General features: G+C 40.4%; 1 protein-coding gene across 1 annotated transcript in view; it reads right to left on the reverse strand.

Moving 5' to 3' along the window:
- The window catches only part of AFG2A (AFG2 AAA ATPase homolog A), a 241,553-nt gene that overhangs the window by 198,280 nt on the left and 24,748 nt on the right, over nt 1-18,525 (reverse strand). Inside the window, 2 exon segments of the mRNA XM_065684485.1 lie at nt 3,170-3,379; nt 10,166-10,320. Of these exon segments, the coding sequence (XP_065540557.1) occupies nt 3,170-3,379; nt 10,166-10,320 (365 nt within the window).

Raw genomic sequence — 18,525 nt, forward strand, 5'->3', positions numbered from 1 at the left:
TTTAAACCAAGCCACACAGCTCATCCACTCCCCCCACTTATTCACCCTTTTTCTTTCCTTGCTGCCCGGGTGCAGAACCTGGTGGTGAAGGTACGCCATGTAGATGCACATGTACCCAAGAGTCGGGCCACTGAGGAACACCAGAACAGCCAACAAGTGGATAAAGCTGCTAAGATTGAAGTGGCTCAGATGGACTTAGATTGGCAACATAAAGGTGAATTATTTTTGGCCTGGTGGGCCCATGACACTTCAAGGCCATCTGGGCAGAGTTGCAACATAGAGATGGGCCCGTGACCGAGGGGTGGACTTAACAATGGACACTATTGCCCAGGTTATTCATGACTGTGAAACATGTGCTGCAATTAAACAAACCAAACGGCTAAAGCCTCTTTGGTATAGAGGATGATGGCTGAAGTACAAATATGGGGAGGCCTGGCAGATTGACTATATCATACTCCCACCAACCTGCCAAGGCAATTGCCATGTGCTTACTGTGGTGGAAGCAACCACCGGATGGCTGGAAACATACGCTGTGCCCCACGCCACTGCGCGGAACACTATCCTGGGCCTTGAGAAACAGATTTTGTGGCGACACGGCACCCCAGAGAGAACTGAGTCAGACAATGGGACTCATTTCCGGAATAACCTTATAGACACTTGGGCCAAAGAGCATGGCATTGAGTGGGTATATCACATCCCATACCGTGCACCAGCCTCTGGGAAAATCGAACGGTACAATGGGCTGTTAAAAATCACACTGAGAGCAATGGGTGGGGGAACTTTCAAGCATTGGGATGCACATTTACCAAAAGCCACCTGGTTGGTCAACACCAGGGGATCTGCCAACAGAGCTGGCCCAGCCCAGTCAGAACTTTTACATATTGTAGAGGGGGACAAAGTTCCTGTGGTGCACATGACGAATTTGCTGGGGAAGACAGTCTGGGTTATTCCTGCTTCAGGTAAAGGCAAGCCCACTCGTGGGATTGCTTTTGCTCAGGGACCTGGATATACTTGTGGCCTACAGACACACCACCCTGAAAGCACCCAATCTCGTCTGATCTCGGAAGCTAAGCAGGGTCAGGCTCGGTTAGTACTTGGATACAAGACAGCCTGTTTTTTTGCTGCGCTGTCCATTGCTGGGGTAGCTGCACTGTCCATTGCAGCCAAAGTTTGGGTAGCGACTGTACTTGTCACTAGGGGTGGTGTAGCTGCTATGCTTGGAGCTGGAGTAGCTGCGCTGACTGTTGCTTTGCCCTCAGAAGCGGGGACATATTTTTCCTTTTGAAGGTGCTGGATAGTGTTGAACAAGGCCCTGTAAGCATAGGCCAAGCCCCAGCACGTTGACATGATTTGTCTATCTCTGGTATGGCCAGACTGACCACACACCTCATTTAAGTGTTTTACTAATTCTCTCGGATTTTGCACTTGTTCAGTGGTGAAATTCCAAAGTACTGGAGGAGCCCACTGACATAGATACTTGCCCATACTATCCCACACACCTTGCCACTCATGGCTGTCCAGCCTCGGAGAAAATCTCTTGGTCCTCCTATATTGTCGTTTAACCCCAGACAAGGCCCAAACCTGACTCTGCTTAACTCTTGAAATCAGACGAAACAGTCGTGGACAAAACACACTCTGTATGCATGCCAACATGGTGATCCCCATCACAATCAGCAAACAGGTCTCAACAGTATTAAAAGGCCATTCAAGAACTTCAAAACTCTCAAACGATGCTGTAAATAGTCTGAGAGGGGGGCTGGGAGGGTAAAAGAATGTCTTCGTCACAGGTTGACCACCCAAGAAGGAGAAAAAAGATGTGTAATTGCTAAGCACCTTTATTATATACCTCCCAAAGTATAAAGGTGGTGACCACACTGGGAACATAAGCCAGATCAGTTTCATGATCAATGATTCTATTGTATTACAAGTCACTGCCATAAAGTACAATGAGACAAGAACCTTAGCCCAAGCCCCACACTTGAAAAACACTACCACAGCAAATACCGGCTCTAAGTAAGGTACAATATACTGAGACTGTGAGATCAAGAGGAACAACTTTGAGAGCCAATAAATCAGCATTGTGATGAGCGACTATTAATCTAAAACAACGTACATTTATCACAAATACAGTTAGACACACTCAGGTCAGATCTGTCGTTATCTGAACCCCTCAATGCCCCACGCCGGGCACCAAAAAGAACTGTCGTGGTTTAAACCAAGCCACACAGCTCGTCCACTCACTCCGCCCCCCTTTTTCTGCCTCTTTCTTTCCTTCCCCCCCACTACTCCCCGCTCCTGGAGGGATGGGGAGGAGAATTGAGAGAATGTAACTCCCACGGGTTGAGATAAGAACAGCCAGTAACTAAGGTATAACACAAATCACTACCGCTACCACCAATGATAATAACGATAAGGGAAAATAACAGAAGAGAATATAATACCACCGCTGAACGAGTTCGACCCCCCCCCAAAGAGAGCCTGTGCCCTTCTTGGTAACTCCCAGTTACTTCCCTGGGCATGACGTGCTGTGGTATGGAATACCTCTTTGGCTAGTTTGGGTCAGGTGTCCTGTCTCTGCTTCTTCCCAGCCTCCCCTCATCCCTGGCAGAGCATGAGACTCACAAACTCTTTAGTCAGGGTAAACACTACTTAGCAACAATTAAAAACAATCTATGTTATCAGCTCTGTTCCCAGGTTGGAAGTCAAAACACAGTGCTGCACCAGCTACTAAGAAGGAGAAAAACTGCTACTGGTGAACCCAGGACACCTGAGGAATGAAAAGGAATATAAGAGATGAGATGATCATACTTATTACAGTTAAGAAGACCTACCCATTATCCAGAGCTGAATTTCATCTGTACTGCTTTAAGAATTTCCTTGTTTCCATTTTTTTAAGATTTTAAATAATGACAATAGTTAATATGTCAGTAGACAGCTTACCCACCTATCCAACTCTGCTAAAAACAAATACTAGCTTTTTGAAAAGCATACAAGAAACCACTAGTCCTTTTCATAAGAAAACACAAACCTTACCTGATATTGACAAGGTGTTTCCTCTAGCATATATAACAATCACAAACACTAAGAGCCACTGGACTCTAGCACTGGAAATTAGTAAACTATCAGTTGTTATGAATGAGTTAAGAAAATGTAAGACTAAATGGCCTACCTTCACTGCCAAGAAGTTGAGACCACTTTCATGAGCCAAAGCTTTTGCTATCATTGTTTTTGAGCATCCAGGAGGTCCATAAAGCAGCACACCTTTCGGAGGCTGAATCCCCATTCGGATGAAGGAGTCAGGATGTTTGAGAGGCCATTCAACTGCCTGCTTCAATTTCAGCTTGACGTCCTCCAGTCCTCCTATGTCTGACCAAGATACCTGCAAAACAGACCATTTTGCCGAATTCAGACAATGGAGCAAAACTATTTTTAAAAAATGCTCTGTAGAATGCATACTGGTTATTTCATGACACTGTTTTGTTGTTTTTAACCATCCACTTCTTCAAAAGCCCTTTTTCCTTTATTAAGAAGCAATTATTAATAAAGTCACACAAAGCAAGAGGGTATTAGAATTGCTTTATGCTGGAGGATGTAAGCAAATATTCTGTATCTACTTCAAAGGTCAGTAACAAAAAACAGAAAAACAACAATAAAATGACAGCATGATCACACAGGCAGCAACATGGTATGATCACTAGCAAAGTCTCAACTCCGTTCTCTTGGGATTTTTAATGTGATGCTGATGAAGAATTTGCAAATTACTTTGATGTCTTCCCTGAAGGAAAGGGCTTTAGAGCTCAAGCTAGTTTTATTTATAGCTGCAGAGTAAGGCCCTGATCCCAGCTATTCCACTAAGCTGAACAGGACTAAGCATTATGAGTTTTGGGGTAGCTTCTCCACTTGCCAGCACTTGTCACCACATGGGACTTGGGCACTGGAGATTTGACTAGAAGCTCGAGAATAAACAATCCTCCACGCAGACAAGTATCTAGAGAAAAAAAACAAAAAAACAAAAACAACCACACACACACAAAAGCAACACTCAAACCCAAATGCAGTTAAATTTGATCTGCTGAAGATTCAAGACTGGCTTGGCAGGCATACATCAGGACAGAACTAGTATGTCCTACCCAAGAGAGCAAGAGAGATCTAAAACCTGATACACCTCTCCCCACATCGCTGTCAATAAGCCTGACCAAGACCTTCCCCCACATCCCCCAGCTGGCTCTTCATCCTGTCACCATCCATTCCTGTCCATTTCAAATATTAAACATGTCAAGACACACCTAAATCAAATGATCTTCTACCTTAAAACACTCTTCCAAAAATTTGCTAGACATAAATCACCCTTCAGCTCTGGAAAGTCACTGTACTTGAAAGGTAAGCAGAGTATTACTAGAAGGCAATTTATCACATTCCTCCCAACTTGAAAACTGGGGTCACTCCTTGCTTGTCCCTATTGTTATTTTCCTGATATTAGTATAGAGTGGAAATTAATAGTAGATATTCCCTTAGAAAGGCAATTCAGTCTGCTATTGAAGTGGAAGTAAAAGAGCATTTGGATGGGGTGCAAGCACTTTTGTGTAAGTTGAAGCAAATCAAATCAAACTTCTCCATTGTCAGTCTTTGACAGAGAATAAAATTACAAAGACAGCAGACAGCACGCAGCAGAGATCAACATGCTCAGAGTCCAAAAGCTAACTGAAAGGTGAAGAACTGCCTTTCTGCTGCCTGCAGAACATCATCTCTCTCAGACCAAGAATATGTCACAGGAGCTGCAGAAAAAAGACAAACTAAACTCTTTTTCTTAGTGACCAACAGCTTCTGGCTCTTAAATAATTACTTTACAAACCAGGGGACGCATGAAATATGTAGAGCTGATCACCACTGCCTACTTAGAAGAATCTGAGACCAGAGGGACCAGCAAAGGCAAGATTATGGTCAAGTCCTGAAGTCCTAAACAAAACTCTCCTCTCCCCCCCTTTTAAAAGGACAGAGATGGAGGAGGAAGGGGGAAAACACCAATGATAAAACATTCAAAAGTAAGAATTCTTTCAGATTTATGAAAGCTTGGAAGAACCAGGTGGACCGCTTTTGCACACAAATCCTCAAGTAACTTCCTGACTGCCATTAACATAAATTGTAGTGAACACATTCAGGCAGCCAGCTACACTTCTTTCAAATGCACACTGATGCAAAGGCAAGATCTTGCAACATAAGCAATGAAGTCTGATATTCTGTCACTGCAGAAGTGGTTTTAAAGACAAGCCTTGGGGCTGAGCTTACATATACAAAGACCTCTGTTACGGTGTGTAAGACACCAAGATCTAAATACTGCTGTAATCTTTACTTCTCCCCAGGTCAACAGAGGTCAGAATACAATGCAGAGCAGTAACTCCTCTGAGGTTGTTAAGCAGCAGCAACAAAGAAATAAATCAGACATGCAAAGGATGTCTCATCCAGAACCTTCTGGCTGCAAAGACACAAATCTGAGTGTTGAATTACAGCATCACCTGAGTGGAACAAGCAAGCAAAACCATCACACTCTATAAAAATTTCAGAAAGACCCGCAGGAGAGGGAGGAAAGGCAACTACAGTGAAACTCTCTGAAGAACTGAAGTATTAACTTCCTGATTTATAATGTGCATCCCCTCTCCCCTAAATCCCTGCTGCATAAAAAAGCAGCCATCTAAAAAGGTTGTAATGCATAGTAAAGTTCAAGAAAGGTTGTGTACAAACAGAAAGCAAGATGCTACATGGAACCAGGCAGTGAGTATTCTGCATTTGTCTTGGTTGCACACAGCAATGCGGACACTAGTGGAAGGACAAAAAAAAAAAAGGCAGAAAGAAGAAACACACACAAAAAAAGCACTTCTGCCTCCAACAACTCCTCCTGCACACAACAACACTTTCACTCTGTTGCCACTAATTCACTCCATTATGGCTGTTTATCCCACTAGAAATTATGAATATGCATTAGGTAAAAGGAAGAAAGAGCCCAGTTTCTGTCAATGACAAATCCCCTAATAACTACCTTGTCATGAAGCACTTTTCAGAAGCAGACTGCAAAACATTCTACACAGACTATCAAATACCCTCAAACACCAAGAAGCAATTTGCTTGAGGCCACCCAAACAAGTGATGTAAAATATATCTCCTTGTTCCTTACCTACTACCTCAAGTATGGGCATAACAAGAGGTTTTCCCAGGTTTTAAATAAGACAAAAGACTGCAAGAGACAATATAGCCCTCTAGCCTTCCAAGCAACCAAGTTACTAATGCTCAGTTCTAGGACCTAATAAGCAAAGATTGATTAGGAAATGAAGTTTCTATACACTCTACTTCAAGTGCTGAAGATTTCAGTGAACAAGGTCTGTGTTGATGAAAATTTGTAGTGTCTGATAAAACAACTAATTATTTTCATTCAGTAACAGAGATGATACCAGCTTCAAAAAAATCCAACAGCAGTAAATGGCAAAGGTATCATAAGGGAAGAGGTTCTTCAAAGTCCATTTACTTGTGGGTTTATTTAGAAGTTACTTTGAATTTTTCTCATTCAGTTGACACATGGCTAGTGCAAAGTAATGAAATGTGAAAAAAATAAAACAAACAGATCACCTTCTGAAAAGCAAAGTTAAAAACACAAAAGTCTCAGTTTAAATCAGCACGTACATCAACGGTTTTACTTGTAACTAACTGCATAACCCAGAAGTTCTACCCTCACCAAGGAGCTGCCAAGCAAATAATATAACTGTAATAAAGATCAATAAAGTTGATACTATGAATTAGTGTAGCTCAGAGTTGTCTTTTGGGGAAAAAAAATAAATCTCATAGATGATCATTTATTTTGTGTTTGAAGTTGATTTTAACAAGGACTTTTTAGAAGACAAAGAGTGTTAAGGAAAGACTTTAAAACATGAAGGAATGCCACTCTCGATTTTCTAACAAATATACCTACACAATCAGCTGTGTAGCTGGATAGCTTCTGGGGCAAGGAGAGCAGGGAAAGACAAACCTATCCTGACAGATAAAGTATCTGGACATTAACTAATACAGGATGATTGCACAAAGATACACTAGCCAGGGAAAACAAAATCAAATCAAACCACAAGTTTTATGTTTCCTTAAGAAAAAGAAATGGAAAACATAAACCAAATAGCAGTCCAGCTTTTGTTTCCTGCACACCAGGCTGTATGTTTTATATTTTGATAAGAATGCAACAAAAGGTGTAAGTCAGTCAGTTTCTGTTGATACAAACTACTGCAGAGCATAGAAGTAAGTACCACAGTACACCATGGCCCACGGCCAACTAAGTGTTTTATGGGTAAAAGGCCCAAGTCTGTGGACTGGAACCACTGAAAAGCTTCCAGTCACACTGAAAAGCACTTCCACTTCTCAGTGGAAGCACTGAAAAGAGGGGTAAATCAGTAAAGAGGAAGAACTTCCTATAGAAATTGAGACTACTAGTGTCAGTCCTATGGCAAGCAAGTAATGTTTCCCACAGGTTTTGCAGAAGCAGACATTCAAGCACAATATTAAATAGCAAAGCAGCCTAGGACACAGTATCATCAGCACAAAATGATGCAACTAATTAATGGCTCTGCAGTTGCACCCATTTGGCTTCTTAGATACTTTGTTTCTATTGAAACCAAGTACTCCAGCATCCAATTAATTGCAAATGTTAGTGCAATCAAACACACAGCTTCAACCAGAGCACTTCAATACACAACTTCAGAGAAGCTAAAACAAGTCTGTAAAATTTGAGACATACCTAATAATCACTACAAGAAACATGCAATATAAAACGTTGCATATTTCTCTCAAAAAAAAAAGCTATCCAAGTAATTAGAAGCTGCATTACATTGTCTGCTACAATCTGTACTGAAAATAACAAATCAACCAATTAAATTCTCTGGTTTAATGCATGGTTAAATACCAGTACATTAAATACAACGTGACTGGCACTCACGACACTAATAATCAGGTGAGAATAAGACATATTTATTTGTTAATAAAGAGCAAATTACACTAGTCTAAGTTTAATAAAAATTATAAATAGATTATTATTTGTATTTCTTTTTGCTTGTGCATGCCTATAAAACACAGAGTGGTCAAGTTTTAAAACAGCTACACTACGCTAAAGTACATGAATGAGTTTCAGGCATATGCAAGTGTTCCTGCATCACATCCCAAATTCCTAGCAAAGATCCCTACCATGGTCTTCGATTCCCGTTGCTTGCTTCCCCTGCTCTGCCTTCCTGACCACCCAGCTGGAGCAGAACCAAGTTCTTTTAACTAACCCATGGACTTGAACTGATGTAGGGCACATCCCTGCCTTAAATACAAATGGTAACAGAGTCATTAGCCTTGAGGGTGCTGGTGGTGTTACAATGCTGGATTTACATTATTGTGACATTCTTCAACAGTGTATCAGCATTTCCAGAAATTCATTCTGCTTCTTAGCATGCACAGGTACCTTAATTTTGGTAAGCTGGCAGTTCTGCAGCCTAAAATAATAGTTAAACTGAATTCCAGCACTTGCTTTGGTTGGTGATGTGGGAGGATGCAAAATCCGTTGCATCTGGTACTTGTGGTTCCGCTTTAAACTCACTCCAGGCACCAAAAAGTTCGGCCTGAACTTTACCCTCTATCTTCAAAGAATAAGCATTATTCTGTAAAAATGCAGGTCCTGTCAGCACAAAAGCAATCTGCACTATGCTGTTATCTTTCCTTCAATAATAGAATGAATTTCAGCAGTATTCCAGTGACCCAGCTGGTGTTTAACAAATTCAAAAACAGACAATCAAGGAAGCCACCAGCAGGATGGTTTAGTGGACAACAGAAGCCTGAGTAGTAGGTTGACCTGGATTCAGAAACAATTCCCTGCAGTACCTCAAGACGTTGCTTCCGTCTGTCTTTATCGTGCTGTTTAGCAGCACTCCATCTGGCTCCAAACAGGTTGGTATGTCTAAAAGACACAGCACAGTTATAAATTACGTGAGCCCAAGAGCCAGCAGCCCAATAAGCAATGAGAGAATTAGTAACTCTGTTCTCAGCAGAACTACTTAGCCTTTGCAGATACTGATGTCACTACACAATTTCCAGGAAAAGCCATCTGGGGCCAACCCAAGCATTTCCACCCAGCACTTCACTACACAGTGACAGCTCTTAACAACCCAAGTGTGATATCCAAGCTGGCTGCATGCAGCATCTTGTTTGCAGATTTTATTTGCCATTCCTATAGTTTTGGAATAAGTGTCTACAGTTGTGCAATCTAATTCCCAGATGACCCACCTTCATGCAATGAGATGTAAATGTTTTCTTCTAGGGCTTGGGGAGATGCAGAGAAACACCAGCACAACCACTTGCAGGGTCAAGATTTAGTAAGATTAAATACAACGTTTTCTTCTGCTGAATATTCTTAAGCCAGATCAGTCATCTTAAACCAGATCAATTCCCCAGCCCAATTTACGTTGTGTTTGCTACTGAGCTACCATAATACCTAACTGAGAAGGCAGCGAGCAGGGTAAAGATGAGCCAAAGGAACTGTTCATATAATGCCAGCCCCTGACTGGTAACCACTTAGCAGTGGTAACCTACCTACAGTATGTAATTCTGCCCTCAATTACAACCACATAATGCCACTGAAGAAGCTCAGGTCTCAGCAGTACGAACTGCATGTAGATTTAATTAGTGTTACCAAAAAAAAAAAAAAATCATAGCAATCAATCTCTCTACATCTTTGTTTCAATACACATTGGTTACAAATGCTAGCAGTTGGTTTCTGCTTATGTCTGCTTTACAAAAGGCTTCAGCTTTCACCACTGTTCAGGATCTGCTTTCAGCAGACATCTGAAGATTTTTACCCCATTAACCCACTCAGTATATAAAACTACCAATCAGGAGATACACTCCTGCATTACGAACTCTTCCTAAAGCATTAGGAACTTTATCTTCTGTAAACAGGTCTTCAAAATTATAATTAAACAAATAAGCAAACAAAAAGATGACGCACAACATTTATTGGTAACTTCAGGATTGCTCTTCACAGAATTACTCTTTTGTTAAGGCATTTAAATGCCTAACTGCAACTTCTAACATGGCCTTCACAATGTTGCTAGCATATTGCAAGAAAAAAAAAAAACAACAAAAAAAAAAAACTTACTTTTGGCACATCAACTGCCACCTCCCTCATGGCGCTGGGCCTGACATCATTCATCGCCTGTAGGAAGTCATTGAAAGCAATCATCACTGACCCAGCCACCTCATTGTCTAATACATTAGGTCTTTTCCCCAGTGCTCTCCGCAATGCGCACAAACCTATTAAAAACAGAAAAACACGGAAATATGTAGACTTCCTCTTGGTTCTCACAAACAGAGAGTGTACAACATACAAACACAACAGCACTGGAAAGGAAATTCTGTTCAAAAGAATGTATCAGTGCTGGGCCTTAAGGAGGTCAAAGAACAGGTGAGACACTTCTGATGAGGGCACAAGAAAAGGGGGATTTAATGACCACAGACAGAATATAAACTAAATCTGTTCCAAAAGACAGAATTAAACAGCCATACCCCTGTGCTCCCAGAGGTGAAGCTAACAGGACAAAACCTCCAAAAGTCCATACATTGATCCAAACACATTTCTAAAGCACCGAGGAAGAAGGATAATGAATATTCAAGGCAAACATTAAAACAGCTCACATAAGACATTTGCAACCTTGTCCATTCCTCTATTAGTAGGACTGTATTTTCCTAGCTGCTCTTAAAAACAAACTGATGAGATTTCTTTTACTTCCATTGGAACCTTATTTTGCTATTCAGTAAGATGCTAAACACCCATATTTTTCTTGATATGCAAGAAACATTCCCTGCAACACTTGACAGCTCTTCGTTCCCTTCAGCGATCATATGATTCAAACACAAGCAGAGCTTCTACCTTCTCCTTTGTTTGGCCAAATCCCTTGCATACAATACCTGTAAAGCTTGGTATTCCCAGCTTCCCCCTTTAATTCTATCCTCCAAAACCTGCACAAGTCCCACCCATCAATATACCAGTACTCCTCGGGCAGGACCAAGCAGTACTATCTTCAGTACCCAGGCATTCCTCAGAGAAAGCAGCTACTGACCCTGTTGTGCAAGATGCCCAGAAGCATCATGTTTTTCCTGCTATATAATTATACTTTTTAAGGTCTAATATAATTTGGAGTTCTATTGCTTCTATTCCCAGCCCTGTTCTGTGAACTGAAAATGTCAAATATGTCATTCAGTCATACTGCATGATGAATATAATCTTAGATACAGGTAAACACACACACGTAATATCTGCTGTCATGTGTTACCAAAAAAAAGGGGAAAAAAAAAAAAAGAAAAAAGAGGCAGTACTAAACCAGTGCACCTTGCATGATCACACAAAGATAAACCTTTGCTATATTTAACTAATCAAAACATCAATTACTGCTACATGAAAGAACAATAACATGGATAAGCTATTTCTGAAAACAGAACTGGTTTTAACTTCCAGCAGATTTTTTTCTACAGAGGCCCTGGCAGATGCAGACATGCAAAGTTTCTGACAGTGACAGGAATTCTGAGTTTTCTACAATATATACAATGTGTGAAGAGATATAATATCTCCCCTGTGAAGCAGTACAGCTGGTGTTTCTCCAGAAACTGCCAATTATGGCAGAGTCTGAGCACCTGCATTCAATACTCAGGCTCTTAATACAATAATGGAGAGGGGAAGGGGGAAGTTTGTAATTCAGGTTTCCCCTTGCACAGAATATCCAGAACTAATAAGATATATAAATAAAAGCATTTCAAGAGGCCAAGGAATGAAATGAAAATCCGGTCACCAGAGGACAAGCATAAAAAATAACTGACTCATTTTAACCATCCTGACAATTTTCATGTTATTCCTCCCCCCACCCTTCCTTTCTTAGAAAGAGGTCCTTTTAGGCAAACAAAAATTTATACAAGACAACACAGATTTATCCCCACCCACATTTAAAATTTGCATCCAAGCAAATAACTGGGCATCTTATTCTAGTGCCACTGCAGTTAACACTTTGGGGCTGGGAGCAGGTATTGGGGTTGACTCCTACAGGTCCTTTTTGATGAAGTCAATTCGCTCCACTTAAAAAAAATAAATAAAAAGCATATTATGAAATTAAGTCATAGAGAAAGCAAGTAGCTGGTAAAGAACTCTGCTCATTTCTACATGTAACTGCTCCATTGCTCCACCATGCACCAGTCTCATTTGATTCCTTTTAATGATGTCATGGTTATCCTTTTTTTTTCATTACATGAGGAATTCTTAAAAACAAGCAAGTTTATTTTGAAAACTGAGAGACAACGGGACATAAAAATGCCCAAGGAGAATTCCGCTTTTAAGAACCATTACTGCCAGTGCTACCAGGAGTACAAGTGAAATTTCAGTCCTCAGCAGTGGGTTTAAGGCGCAACAGCCTTGATCCAGAACAGGAATAAAGAGGTCACAGCTTTCCAAACAAAGCCTGAATTGATTTTAACACGTGCACGCACACACCACTGCACAGGTCAACGTTTAATTGAAACAATGTTTTACATTAAAACAATAATAAAAAACAGATTGCAAAAGAAAGCATGATTCTTCCTGTTTCCTCCTGTTATCATAATCATTCTTTCCTGCATTTCAGATTGACCTCTACCCCAGGGGCGGGGAGAAGGAGGAGGGAGTGGGGAGGAAAGAGGGAGGTGGGAAGTCTCAGTAATAGGAGGATACAGGCAGCAGCTTGCCAGAGGCAGAAAAACACATCCTTCTCTCAAGACACTGAAAGATCCTTATTTAATGTAAGAAAATGCAGGGTAGGCTGCAAAACATGCTGCTAGAAGCAACACAGAGGCAAAGGAGGTGAAACACTACAGCAAAGCCAAGTTTATCAGTACTGGAGTTACAATGTACATAAACTGAAGATTCAGACATAGCACCTCAAAAAACACCGAGCATCTCAGCTTAGCTGTCGGTTACTTTTCATGGGCATGTTCTGGTTTGAGTGTGTATCAGTGCTGTGAACTGCCTCTGAGCACAGCATTTGTTATAGCTTTGCTCACTCATTTTCCAATGCTACTTCATTCTTAAGGATTCATGAATATCAATAGCCTTTTGGCAGTGACTGACCAGGCCCAGAAACAAGCAGGTAGGTTTCCACTGCTTTATTCCAGCACAAGTCCTGCGTGAGGGGAAGAAGGATGCAAATATAGTTAGCCTGCTGTATGGTCAGCAGGATAGTTCACACAGGCATGGGGTACCTATTTCTAGTAAAGGGATACAAGACTGGTCCCTAGGACTAGAGCTTTGGGCAACATGGTCTAATGTGAGGCATTCCTGCCCAGCAGTGGGGCTGGAATGATCTTAAGGTCCTTTCCAACCCAAACTATTCTATGATTCTATGACTACCCTGTGCAGAGCAGAAACTTAACTCATAAGGCAGCCTTTGCAATAATGAACAGCACTGATTCTCAGTAGGTCACAGATGGAAAATTCCAGCTTAAAAAAACCAAAACAAAACAAAACAAAAAACCCACAAAAAAACCACCAAACATAGTAAGTCATGCATGATTACAAACAATGGAAAATAAACAATTTGTTCCAGTCAGGCAACTGTATGCTCTACCTCACTAATTCATCCTGTCTGTCTAGAACAGAGGAAACTAAGTGAATAGAGGGGAAAAAGCCAGCAGAACACCCTGTCCTGGTACAGATGATCCTTCTTTGGTATCAGGCTATGGTACCAGATCAGTAGCATTGCTTCCCTGAAAGATTTTATTGCTCATAGTTTAGCTAAGTATGGCACATTAGATCATAATCACAATGTCTGACCCTAAAAGTAGACTCTACAACACCGTTAGATTTGTCAGTCTGTGTATAATTGTACACTACTGTAAATAATAGAAAGCATCCACTCAAAACAATGAACACATACACTTTAGGTTTCTGAAACAGAATATACACAACACTTGAGGAAATTAACTGAACAAGATTGTTAGTCATGCACTTTTTACTGCCCATCAGCTATTTCTTCTGCAAATCCAACTTGTCTGGACTTACCCTACCAGAATTCTAATACCAGAATCTGTAAGTAGCTTCAAAGAAATTGTAATTTTCTTGTAAGACTGTTTACAAAAGGAAATGTTTTTTCTTTCCTTGCTAATCTGGCATTTCCCTCCCAAATTGTTACAGCCATACCAAGAAGGCACATACCATTTCTACCCGTGACAGCAGTAAGAAAAAACATGATTCTTCCCCCTGCATGGCTGCAAGTGGAATGCTCAACAGCACATGGAAAGATTTCAGCTTCCTAATGGCACTGGATAGGGCATCTTCCTCTGCTTCCAGATCTTTACATTCTATACTTCAAAATTTAAGTTTTATGCATAGGAAAAGCATTTTGTATATTTTAAAATCAATTTTGAACTTTATAAACCATAAGAACAGTGTACTTGACTTCCCAGGCAATGCATACAAAAGTTGTTCCACTGTTTGGCTTGGGGCTTTTGTTTAGTTTGATTGATTTTGTTTTGTGTATTTTTTTATTTATTTTTTTTCCCCACTGTACATATATGGGAAAATCCCTGATGAACTTTTCTTTTCCTGTTTGCACAGAAAAGATAATGCCCTTAAATCCCTTGTAATCATAACACTGCAAATTCACTCAGCCAATCTGAGCACTGATCTACTGTAGGGAGTATGTTTGCAATTTATAGTCCTTCATGAAGAGCTCTGGCATTTGCTGGAACATGTCTATGGAGCAGACCAAAAGTTGTTGAGAGGTATGGCAGTGGAGGGAAAGTAAGGAAGGAAGGAGGAACTGTATTTTCAAAATTTATTTCATACAGGAAACAGTTTATTCACAGATCAGCTACACACACATCATTTATCCTAAGACAATGACAGTGGAGGGAAATAAGGAATACCAGACTGCCTGTTTGTAGCTTGCTCTCATACATAAATGTAGCTAAGCTAAGGTTTGTCATACATATGTTAGAAGAAAAATAAGGACTGCCAGGCTACCAGAACAGCAAGGACAGAACGACAAGAAGCAATGGTTAGTGGCTAAGTGTCAGTCTAATTGTAATTAAGAACACTGTCAAGTCAGAATACAGCAAAAGTTGAAGTCAAAAGGTCTACAGGAACTTTGCCTGAAAATAGTGAAGCTCTGTCTCCAATAGCAGCTATTCATTCTACATACAAATTCCTACTTCTAACTGATTTTGCTCCTGCAGAACTAACACAGACATACAAATCAAGCCACATTTCACCAGAAGATCTTTTATTGATCAAGCAAAAGAACTAAGACTGCTTTCAAATCCTAAGTTTGTCGTTATATATTCCAGGAAGACATGTTACCTGGAGCCTGAAAGGGAATCAGAATTCTAAAATTGAACTCTTCTCCTATAGTGCCATTTTTACACCAACAGCTTGTCTGAAGTACAGCTGATGCTACCTTATTCAGAAAAAAGGCAGAGCTCTGAAAACAGTATCTGTTTTTACTCAGATACTGAGAAAGTTTGCCACTTTGTAACTTGAAGATGAACATCTACTCTAAACAGTTCTTTTCTAAGTTTCTTTTCTAGTTCCGATCTTTCTACAGCCAGCAGAGCAAGACAGAGGGAGATAAATCGTATCATGTTCACTCCCTCCCTATATACTAAGAGGGGAACAAAACTCCTACAGTTTTTAGTAGAAAAAGGAAAGAATTGTGTTTCATATATATTTGAAATGGAGTCTATTACCATTGCTGATCCAAGTTACATTTGAAACCAGATTCAGCACAAAAGCTGAAAGGAAACAAAAATGCATACCAATTGCTTCACAAAGATAGCACTGTACTTGAGCTCTAGATGTTCTCATATTATGGTCACTCAAATAATGTAAGAGCAAGACAACTGATCAAACAGAATCTGAAGAGAATCACAGAGAGAAGCATTAGCCAAAATTCAGAAGATACCTAAATTTAGAAACACAACTGCATCAAATGAAATTCTGCGTAAAACAAGACAAAATGGCATAAATGAGTATCATGGAAAAAAACCCGCAAATAAACAACAAAACAAAAAAAATCACCAAACTCCAGAACACAGAACAAACAGAGAAACAACTGCCTTTCCGAAATTCGAAGTGTTACTAAAGGTTCCTTAAAATTTAATACACCTTTCAAACAAGTAATTTGCCAAAAAGTATATTTGTATCTTGGAAAAAAAAACCCAGTTTTAGTGCAAATACGTAAGTCAAATTAATAACCAGAGCTTGCTCCTGAATCAGGAAATGGAGTAACCATATGCATCATGAGGAACCAAGTCTCAATCACTTGCAACAATTTAATGTCAGGTTACTGGAGTATTGCAGTGAACATTAATGCTGTTAGTAGGAGAAAAACACCACAGTACTTGTGTTCAGGTCAGCAGTAACAGCGAACATGGTTATCCTATTTCAGCTGGCAGGAGATAGAAAATTAGAAAAGACATGATGGGAAAGAAGGAAGCGTGTAAGCCTGCGGAATACCTTTCAGTCAGCAAAACACCAGTTAAAATGAACGACTCTGTGCACGGTTTTGCCAAACCCTTCTCAGAGACTAAAGGTCAGGAAGTTGTTTTTAGCTCTTAAATCTGTAAAACCTTCAAAGTTAACACAGGGGAGCAGCAGCTCAGACCACTGTAGGGGGAAAAAAAAAAAAAAACACAAAACACCACCAAACCCATAGGACAATTTGAAAGATTAAGTAGACTGTAGAGTGTCTTCAAAAATCAGTTTTGTCTTTTTTAAATCATTTTCATTCATTCAAAGGTGTTAGACAGACAGCTGAGGATTTCTTCCATTGCTAGAAGAATAACACTACCTGGCACACAGCTCTCATCCAGCTTTGCATCCAGAGAGCCGAAACCCCCATGAAACACAAACCCTGATAAGTAGAATAGTGACTAGCACACCACTCACTTCAAGACGACTTAGAGCTGGGTTACCAACACCCTGTTGACTCCCAGGTCTAGAAAATAAACAGGAACCACACAGAACTGTTTGTTCCCACCACAGCTTGGCCAGTGATCCATCCCAAAGTGGTACCTGCTCTGAATTTATTCCATTCTTAAGCAAAGTGACATAATGCTAAATTTTCAGGATCTGCAAGCTGAGGAATGATGTTCTGACTGCCATTTCACAGACAGCCGGTCTGCACAGACAGGGCTGCACGAACATAGGCTACTCTGGTGTCTTGCACCCCCTCACTCTTCAATCCAGACAACTTTTTTTGGGGTGGTCCCTCACACTCATTCAAGCACAGAGGTTTCTATATGCACACATGAATAGTATAATTTCTTCTGTATCACTCAAGTTGCAGGAGCAAGAACATGATGTCTCTCTGCCATGAAAGTTATTTTAAAGTATTAATGACAGTTATTGATCAACTCTTCTGAATATATTCTTTATTTCCTGCTTATATAAATACAGCAGACAGAATGGGATGTGCTTAAAACAATTATTAAATAGCCAACCCTCAACTGTGTATATGAGGTCAGCAATCCCATCATCCAATCAACTACTACCCAGTTTCAGATAAAACCAGTTAAATTTAGTTATGATGAAAACAAAAAGTTCACATGCCCTGACTGCAGTTAAGTGCAGGGCTCTCCACACTAAAACGAAAAACAAGTATCATTGAAAAAAAAAACAACAAAAAAAACCCCAACCAACAAAAAAAACCCAACCAACAAACCCAAACCAAAACACACAACCTAATGGGCCCAAGATTTTATAAAAGGAAAAATAACTACAAAAAGAAACTTAACATGCACCACTATCTCTTCAGAGAGGCAAACAGAGCAAGACTTTTTCCTCTCTGGATACAAAGACAGTTGCACTAAGAAAACACCTCCGCACTAAGCATATGCAAAAGACACAGGGGGTTAAAAGAAAAAAAAAGATTCAGAAATTTTGCAATCACATCAGAATGACATCAAACTAAAGTAATAGGTCTATGCAGCTAAAATAACACATTTTTTGTGGAATCTTATGAAAGTTACTTGAACTACTTTAAATGTCTAAGAGAGTAATTCTAAAACAAATTTGAGTTTGTTTTTGCCCCACAGGATGCTGGGTGAAGGGCATCCTAACATACAGGGCCAAGGGATCCCCCAGACAAAAATAAAGTGTTTGACACTGTCCCGCATGACATACTTGTCTCTAAATTGGAAAGCCATAAATTTGATGGATGGACCACTCGGTGGATAAAGAACAATCCCAGGCACAGCTACAGGGTGGGCAAAGAAGAGATTCAGAGCAGCCCTGCAGAGAAGGACTTGGGGGTGCTGGTCAATGAGAAAATGAACATGAGCTGGCAGCGTGCACTCACACCCCAAAAAGCCAACCATATCCTGGGCTGCATCAAAAGGAGCGTGACCAGCAGGTCGGAGGAGGTGATCCTGCCCCTCTACTCTGCTCTTGTGAAACCTCACTTGGAGTATTGTGTACAGTTCTGGTGTCCTCAACATAAA

This window comes from Lathamus discolor, chromosome 1 (assembly GCF_037157495.1).
Source record: "Lathamus discolor isolate bLatDis1 chromosome 1, bLatDis1.hap1, whole genome shotgun sequence".
NCBI classification, from domain to species: domain Eukaryota; kingdom Metazoa; phylum Chordata; class Aves; order Psittaciformes; family Psittacidae; genus Lathamus; species Lathamus discolor.